The sequence below is a fragment of the Carassius carassius genome, chromosome 20 (assembly GCF_963082965.1).
Source record: "Carassius carassius chromosome 20, fCarCar2.1, whole genome shotgun sequence".
Taxonomy (NCBI): domain Eukaryota; kingdom Metazoa; phylum Chordata; class Actinopteri; order Cypriniformes; family Cyprinidae; genus Carassius; species Carassius carassius.
In genome coordinates, this window is record NC_081774.1 from 1219625 (window position 1) to 1229612 (window position 9988).

Sequence of the window (9988 nt, forward strand, 5' to 3'; positions counted from 1 at the left end):
GAGTGGAAACATCCTTCCATCAGCAAGGGCCATGAAGATGAAACATGGCTGGGTCTTTCAGCATGACAATGATCCCGAACACACCGCCTGGGTAACGAAGAAGTGGCTTCATAAGAAGCATTTCAAGGTCCTGGAGTGGCCTAGCCCGTCTCCAGATCTCAACCCCATAGAAAATCTTTTGCCCAAAAACATCACTGCTCTAGAGGAGATCTGCATGGAGGAATGGGCCAAAATACCAGCAACAGTGTGTGAAAACCTTGTGAAGACTTACAGAAAATGTTTAACCTCTGTCATCGCCAACAAACGGTATATATCAAAGTATTGAGAAAAACTTTCGTTATTGACCAAACATTATTTTCCACCTTAATTTGCAAATAAATTCATTAAAAATCCTACAATGTGATTTTCTTTTACATTTTGTCTCTCATAGTTGAAGTGTACCTGTGATGAAAATTACAGGCCTCTTTCATCTTTTTAAATGGGAGAACTTGCACAATTGGTGGCTGACTAAATACTTATTTTCCCCACTGTACATTGTAGAAGCACCATACATCCATAGTTACATTTTTTATTTAAATGTTTTTTGTTTCTAATTGAATTTTTTTTTTAATTCTTATTTTAAGCAAGTATTAATATAACTGTCAATGCAGTATGAAAACAACTTTTTAATTATTTTTCCCATAATGCAATGCTCTGTGCAGAGATGCAGGAGAAAGAGGAAGTGGATCATTTCATGTGTACATATTTATTTTGATGCATAATTGACGCAATAGGTAAGTATTCACAATTTAAGCATCATTTTATTTTTAATTGAAAATCTTGATAATTACAAATAGTTGTGTGTGTGTTCTCACAGCGAACCTCCAGACCAGCTTTCATGAGACTTCATAGAGACATTAAGGTGTGTTTGAAAATAATGAACCTACAAATATATAAAAAAAAACAATGCATAAAACAAAAAACATTCCAAAAGAACTACATGCATATCAAATCAAATAAATCTTGCTGTAACAGATGTTTTTTTTTGCTGATCTGTTAAAGTCTGACACTATACTTGTTTCCACATGAGTGTGTTTGTTATTAGATGTCCCAGAATCCAGCCACAGATGTGTTTGTGTAGGCGGGACTTCCTGTCTGCTGTAAATATCACTTCCTCCTCTTATAGTGTTACACAGGCAGGAATAGAAAGCTCTGATATCAGACTCAACCAGCAGCTTTATCAAGGTTAAATGCATACGACTAGTTCTGTCTGTCTAGTAGCTTGATCTCACTATACTGTGCTGAAGAATATCAAGGTCAGTCTCAAGACAAAAGAGTGAGGCTAAACAGTATTGAGTGAAAAAAACATATATTACTGCATTACTATAACTTAATGAGGGAAATTCATGAAAATGTCACATTCTTTTTTTTAATGCAATATACAGTGTGTGTATATATAATGTATATATATGCTGTGTGTGTGTAATATATATATATTTTTTTTTACATGTCATGGGGAAAAAATGCAGAAAATAATTTAGAAATGCAAATTATTTTTTACCTTTGAGTATTTCATAATATACAAAAAATTAATTTTCATGACATTTTGATGAATTTCACTCAGTATGCAATGCATATATATATATATATTAGCATTACTGTAATAAATATTTGAGGGGAAAATAAAACAAATAGAAAAAAAATTATATTGCCATTAATAATTATATTATTAAAATTTATTTTGATTGATCAAATTACACACACAAACACACACACACATATATATATATATATATATTAAAAAAATTGAGAGAAAATTATTTTTATACAAACGAAAAATTATTAATTATATGATTAAAATATATTTTGATTTTGGAGTGAAATATGCCCTCACATGATCTTGAGATTGAGCTGATGGTAGCAGAGGACATCTTTATCCATGTATCTCTATGATTGTGTAATATTTACTTGCATTTCATATTTTTAACCACAGTCTTGCAGCTTATAAACCAGAGCACAGTCAGATACTGTGTGTATGTGAGTGGACAAGCTATCAAAAGAAAAGCATACATATATTACACAAATGAAACATTAGCGTATGACACGAAGAGGGAGACGAGTTGAGTGACAGCTGAGGGCTGGTTGTCATGGTTACAGGTTTTGGCAGCACTGCAGTTTGTTGCCCCTCTGTCCGTCTGTGGTCGGTGGGACGCTGATGTCCACCACGTTGTTCCCCGGCGACTCGTCGTGAGCCAATCGGTCAGCAATCTGCTTCTGTGATACGATACGATATATTTCTACAGATGCAGGAGAAACGAAGAGAGAACGAGTGAGAGAATGACATCTGACTGTCAAACAGACTGATATAAACTGTGGCTTGTCATGGTTATTATAAACCTATTAATGTACATTTTTCACATAATTATAAAAACTATTTAACTTTTTTATTTTAATTAGATTTTATTTTGTTTTTTTATATTATTATTTAGTTTTCAAAATTCAAATTTAATTGCCATTTTTTGCATGAACTGCCCACATTTTACCTCTTAAATTCTTTTATAAATATTTCCACTTTTCACTCACAAAAAAAGCATATATATTTTATTTGTTTGCTTTTTTTAATAAGTAATTGTGGGTAATAACTGGTAAAAATCTTAAAACAGGAATTCAGTTTCTTTATGAAATATGACATGCACTTAATTTACTTTTATATTATATATTAATATTATTTCTTAATATGATATATTTTCAGTATCTTTTTTTTCTTTTTTATGTATTTCTTCATATTATATATATTTTCAGTATTTTGGTTTTTATAAATTTCTTCATATTATATATATTCAAAAAAAAAAAAAAAGAATATATATACTGTATATAACTAATATTTTGTTTTATTTGTTTATTTATTTCAGTACATTATTTCAGTTAATGTATTACATTAATTTCTTAAGTATGTGAATGTAAAATTTACATCTGTTTCTCCAGTTTACCTTTTTATTTATTTTTTAATAATTGTGAAACATATCAAAATACACTGACACACTCTGAATCATGGCCAAATGTTAAACCTGAAGCTGAGTTGCATCATCAAGTAAAGAATGTTTATGGAATCGCATGATTTTAACTGTGAATATTTACACCCCTGTCTAAAATATCTCTCTAAAATCCCCATAATTCCTGGCAGGCAATCCCAGCTTTACCAGATGGCAGATGCTGCACTTTTAAGGTTGCATAAGATCCACTGTAGCTGTCATGGGATCATGTTAGTTGGTTTATTGCTACAGTGAGGAAGCGTTTGATAATGCTGCTTCATTTGGGTCTGTACCTGTTAGGATGTTCTTGAAGGCCTCCTCCACGTTAGTCGAGTCCAGAGCAGACGTCTCGATGAATGACAGGTTATTTTTCTCTGGAAGCAAGCAGAAGGTGTTTAATATCACCTATTCTGACAACATAAAGATTCACACAGAATGAATCGTGTTCCCAAAACAAGAGCAGAGTGCATTTCTGTGCAAATCTATTTGCATCCTGCAATTTTAATATTTTTGAATGAAGTCTCTTCTGCTCACCAAGGCTGCATTTATTTGATGAAAAGTAGCTTAAACAGCTAAATATTGTTAAAATTTAAAACAGACGAATAGAAAGTTCAAAAGAACAGCATTAATCAGACGTAGAATACTTTGTTACAATGTAAATGTGATCAATTTAATGCATCCTTGATGAACACAAGTGTTAATTTCTCCAGTTTTTGAACAGTGTTTATCAGAAAGGTTTAATGAAGATGTTTAATTCTGTTCGACGTTAATCTAATTTAGGTTCTGACTAATAAAATAACTAATGTAGTTCAAGTTCATTTCTTATCCTAAATAAGAACATTTAATTATGAATCATTGTCGGTGCAAATATACACATTCTTTTTAAGGGAATAGTTAGGTTTGGAGAAATGTGTCACTGCATCAGTGTCTCATCAATGGATGCTCTGCAGTGAATGGGTGCCGTCAGAATAAGAGTCCAAACAGCTGATAAAAACATCACAATAATCCACAAGTAACCCAGTCCATCAGTGAACATCTGGAGAAGACGAAAGCTGAAACAAATCCAGCATTAAGACGTTTTTTTTATTAACCATTTAACGTTTAAGTCCATAATCCATAATGATGCTTCCTCCAGTGAAAACCTAGACACATATTTGTTTAGAGTTGTTTAAATGCTGTTTGATCTGTGCAGATTTCTCTCCTGATTCAGACCAAAACACCTTTTCACTGGAGGAAGTGTTATTATGCATTATTTTATTTGGAAGTGACGGTTTAAAGTTAAAAACGTCTTAATTTTTGTCTTCTCCAGATGTTCACTGATGGACTGGGGTGCTGTAGATTATTGTGATGTTTTTATCAGCTCTCATTCTGACGGCACCCATTCACTGCAGAGCATCCATTGCTGAGACACTGATGCAATGCTACATTTCTCCAAACCTGATGAAGACACAAACTCATCTACATCTTAGATAGAGGTTGAGTAAATTTTCAGCACATTTTCATATTTGTTTGAGCTATTCCTTTAACAGTCTAAAATACTTCTCCACAGATTTGCGTTATCAGACGAATGAAAGCAGCAGCAGGTTTCCAGAGGATTAATGTGTGGTGTCTCTAGAGTCAGCTGTACCTGCGAAAGCGCGTGCCTCGTCGGTGGGAACGGCTCTCAGGTGGCGCAGGTCGCTCTTATTCCCCACCAGCATGATGACGATGTTGTTGTCGGCGTGATCTCGCAGCTCTTTCAGCCAGCGCTCCACGTTCTCATAGGTCAGATGTTTGGCGATGTCATACACCAGCAGAGCGCCGACCGCCCCACGATAATACCTGCAGACCTCCGAAAACCATAACCACAAATCAAGCATCACTATTATTATTGCTCATAGTTTTACTTTTAGGTCAGTTTTAGTTTCTTAGTACATTTTTTTTTTGTTTAATTTAGCAACTTATTTCAGTAAGTTAATAAATAAAAAGTGTTTTATTTATTTATTTATTTTAGTTAAATAATTTTTGTTTCCTTTATTTCGTTTTAAATCTAATATTTATATTTGAACAAATTAAAAAAAAAGACTATTGCTATATATACTATTGATATATTATTGCAATTGCTATAGAGGTTTGATCACATTGCCAACATTAATAAAAAATACAATGGCTCAAAAATGATACAAAAACAGTTTAATGGCTGGGGTGAAGGATGCAAATCTTATTTTTGGCATAAGGGGAACCAAAACCACATCTGTTCACTTATCAAGAGCCACAAATGCAAATAAGTTTATACTATGGCATATTTTTTCTGCATGTTTTCTTGCATAAGAATTACTAACAAAAAATACTGTTGGAACATGCATCCCAGGGTTATTATAGTTAACTAAAATAAAATCATAAAAAAAATAATAATTCCTTAAACTTTAACTGAAATATAATAAAATACAATAAAAGCTTGAATTTATTTTAAGCAACATTTCCATTTAGTGTGCTGAAAAAACAAAACCTAAAATTGCACAAAAAAATTATACATTTTTTTTTATAAAAATGACAAAAAACACATACAATTTTAAAATTATATATATATATATATATATATATATATATATATTTTTTTTTTTTTTTTTTTTTTTTCAAAATATTAATAAAAACTATAACAGTATATCAATGCTACTAAAATAACACTGGGTAGAACTGCGGTATTATTTGAAGTACCGTGTAAATACCCCAGTACTAAATGGTATACAGTGTGGCCATATGTGTGTACTCACGCAGAGGTGATGGCCCTGTATCGCTCCTGTCCAGCCGTATCCCAGATCTGAGCTTTTATGGTCTTGCCGTCCACCTGGATGCTCCTGGTGGCGAACTCCACTCCTATCGTGCTCTTGCTCTCCAGATTAAACTCATTCCTTGTGAAGCGTGACAGCAGGTTACTCTTCCCGACGCCCGAATCTCCGATGAGAACAACTGAGAACAGAAGCAGACAAACAGACGGTCTGAGATTACAATATAAAGACAAAATATTAACACACACTAGCATTCAATTTGGGGTCGGAAATTAATATTCATCAAGGACACATTAAATTGAGCAAAAGTAGTGCTATCAAATGATTAATTGCGATTAATCGCATTCCAAAATAAAAGTTCTTGTTTACATAATATGTATGTGTGTGTACTGTGTATATTTATTAAGTGTATATAAATACACACACATGCATGTATAAATTTTTTAGAAAAATATGTTATTTTTTATATATTAAATATATTTATTTATTTATAATATAATTTATATTAATATAAATATAGACGTAAATATTTTCAAAATATATACTGTATTTGCGTGTATTTATATATACATAGTAAATATACACAGTACACACACACACACACACATATATTATGCAAACAAAAACCTTTATTTTGGATGTGATTAATTGTGATTAATCGTTTGACAGCACTTATCAAAAGTAAATGTAAGGACATTTCAACAATATTCTATAAAATATAAAATAAAATGTATCACAGTTTTCACAAAAATTGGAAGCTGCACAACTGTTTTCAACATTGATAATAATCAGTATGTTTAGCATATTAATGGTTTGTGGAAGATCACGTGACACTGAAGACAGTAGTAATGATGATTTGATCAGACAACTGAATTACATTTTAACCAGAAAACCAAACTTTTGAACAGTAAAGCACATAAACATAGAGAAACAGCAAATATTATTTTAAAAGATCCATTACTTGACTCAAAAACACCTAGCTTACAAAATTATAAAAAATTTAAACCATTAAGCCAGCAAAATCCTGGTGAAGGATTCACTGAGACTGAGACCAAGCTAAAATATGAACAGAAAATAATCTTACTGTCATAGTAGAGAATATAGACAATAAAACAGGAAAATGTATCAAGTTTTTTTTTTCACTGCAGCCTAGAAAAGTTATATTAACCCCTATAATAACGGTTGTTCACATTATATGTCCAAATCCTGAATATTATTATTAATAATGCTATATTATGCAGGTTTGATGACCACTGAGAAAATATTTGTGGATTGTAAACTTTCTTAATTCAGTTATGATTGACAGGTGTAACCAAAACCCTGCAGGTCTCTTTCTCACTTTCTTGTCTCTTTTTTTTTTTTATATTTACATTTATTCATTTAGCAGACGCTTTTATCCAAAGCGACTTACAGATGAGGACAGTGGAAGCAATCAAAAACAACAAAAAGAGCAATGATATATAAGTGCTATAACAAGTCTCAGTTAGGCAGAGGCGTCGTGCCCATTCGAAGTGAGGGGGCACGTGCCCCCTCAGATTTCTGAGCCAAGTGGATTTTAAATGCAGCTTCCAAACGAAAAAAAAAAAATTGCAGAATAATATTTTTTATATATTTGATACAATCACAGCGGTGTGATTAGATCATTCAGTGCACAGCAACAGCTGCTAAATTCAAATCTGCGTTCGCTGGCTGGCGCTGAGCCAGAGACAGACGCGTTCATACAACGCTTCATGATAACCAATCAGAAACTATTCTGTTGCGCTTATGGATGCAATGGCCAATGAGAGACGTCCAGAAGAGTCATCACTGAAACGCAGTGTTTTGTTCACTTGCTCGCTGACTGAATTATTTAGCGAATTCTCTCATCAGAAACAACAAAGAGTGCAGATGTGCGTACGAATGTAAGTAAGATATTCGTTTCATAATGTAAAGTGCTTCAGTGATTTGAATGGGAGTTTTTGAGAGTGCCTGAACTCTGGCTAGACTGAATGAAAATGTTTTTTGATAATGTAAATGTTCTTTACTCTCTGTAAAATGAAAGCGTTAAAATAAGTATCTTACAATATTGTTATTAAAATGTACATTAAATGCAAATTCAGTCGTATTAAAAATATTTTATGGCATGATATGGCACTTAAGTAAAAAGTCAGGTTTTTATGTGTAGTTAATAGATTACACTACATTTCCATATATTGATCAAATAACAATCTATAAAGGTGCAAAACGCGTTTACCTACACATATTTGAGAAACGAGATATTTCCTGATATATTAAGCATGTTTGGAATTGTTTTGAATAAAAAGGAAAAAAAAAATAAAAAAAATAAGCCTATATCAGTTATACAGTGCTTTCGTAGAATGACTTATAAACCCCCCCAAAAAATGTGCCCCCTCAAAAATCATGAATGCATGACGCCCCTGCAGTTAGGTTAACACAGTATACGTAGCATGGGATTTTAAATAATACAATAAATAAAAAGAAAACAGATAGAATAAAAAAAAGAATAGAGCAAGCTAGTTAGAGGTCTTTACACACACACACACACACACACACACACACATTTTTAAGGCTCATTACTCAAGATCTGGTGGTCAGAAAAGAACTGGAATATAATACATCTGGTTTGAGATGCAAAGTCTACCCCGAGATCCCTTGCACTTTTATTATGGCTCAGACAGTCTAGCCATAAAGGATAGCAGGGTTTTCATTTACAGGTGAGCTGTTCCTTTAAAGCTGTGAGCGTGTTTGCATTGATTTCCTTCAGCTCAGGCTGAGGAGGGCTGCCTGATATCCTCATGTCTTCTTTACGAGGAAGTCAAGTTGAACTCTGATCCTCACACTCCGGTGATTCGGTGAAAATGGAATGTAACAGATTTGCCGCGTCAGGCTTTGATCAGGTGACGTGATACAATCAGTTACAATGTAACCAATCAGATGCAGCACAGAATATCAGCACGTGGCCTCATTATCATCATGTTATCTTTAAATGTGCTTTCTTCAAAACTATATGCAATCCTACCAAGCTAGCAAAAAAAAAATTATATTAATGGTTTGCTAACATTCCCGTTAAGTTATGAAAATGTTTTTTTTTTTTTTACTGTATTTAGAACGTTTCTTCTTGGTTATGTGAACGTTAGAGAAACATTATTAGAATGTTACATTCGCTTCTTTTAAAACACCAATGTTTTATATTTATTTTTAGAGGAACATTCATTCTATCATTTTTAAACTATAGAACGTGTTCTTAGAACGTTTCCTTTCAACATTCCATATTAACCTAATCTCAAAAGAACGTTCTATAAACAATATTTTAAGAATATTTGCTCTAGCATTAAGTGAAAGCTACGGGAACGTTCTCTGTTAGCTGGTTATAATCATCAGCCTCGCTGGAAAAGCATTAGATCAGTGCAAGGTCGTTTTTAGTCTTGAATCGCTCAGTGTGAGGCTAGAGCTTATTCTTCATATATTCATCTGTCATCTAGGCCCTGGGATCCCGTGTGAAAGCATCCAGGCCATCGCGAACAGATGTTTTACTGATCGGTGGATGCGTCTCGAAGCCTCTGCGGGCGTTTCTGTCTCAAAGCCTGTTATTTATGCCATGATTTCAGACGGGTGCCGCCGCGAAATACGCCAGCCTGTCAGATCTATAGGTCAGGAACAATCGATGGATTTTGAATGATTACTCCTCTGCTCTGTATAATGGAATGCATAATTTACCTTTGAACAAGAAATCGTATTCATCATCTCTGTTGGCCATTTTCTAAGAAGCCCGCTCCGTCCTGCAGTCCGTCCAGAGAGAGGGGAACCAGATGAGGTTGTATTAATAACTCAGCGTGAGAGGGAAAAAAATCGAATGAGTATTACAGACACACAATGCGCCAGTGCTGCTGCTGTCACACACACACACACTCACACACACACCGCAGGAAGAGCGATCTGCTCGGTCTGCATTAGGGGAGGAGTCCCGCAGCTCAGGAGCGCCGCGGCCGCCAGAGGGCGCTTAAACACCGCTGCTGTGTTCCTGCAGCTCCGGGCCTTAAAGAGCTGCTCGGTTCTTTTCATCACGAGATAGCGACTGTTTCTTCAACAACAGACAGGCACATATTGATTTTCATTAAAACTAACAGATTTAAACCTGTTTCTGTTTTAAACTAGTTTTATCCTGTCATTATTGCTCACCCATATCGTTTCAAACCCGTAAGACCCCGT

The 9988-nt window shown here is 34.0% G+C and overlaps 1 protein-coding gene across 1 annotated transcript; it reads right to left on the reverse strand.

The window, feature by feature from the left end:
• Window positions 1-1770: 1770 nt before the first annotated feature.
• LOC132095975 (ras-related protein Rab-11B-like) lies at window positions 1771-9728 on the reverse strand. The gene is made up of 5 exons (XM_059501077.1): window positions 9497-9728; window positions 5765-5960; window positions 4639-4832; window positions 3305-3385; window positions 1771-2276 (listed from the first exon to the last, which is right to left on the reverse strand). Exons 1-5 carry the CDS (start codon window positions 9534-9536, stop codon window positions 2131-2133), a joined length of 657 nt encoding a protein of 218 aa, XP_059357060.1. The 5' UTR covers window positions 9537-9728; the 3' UTR covers window positions 1771-2130.
• Window positions 9729-9988: the final 260 nt, after the last annotated feature.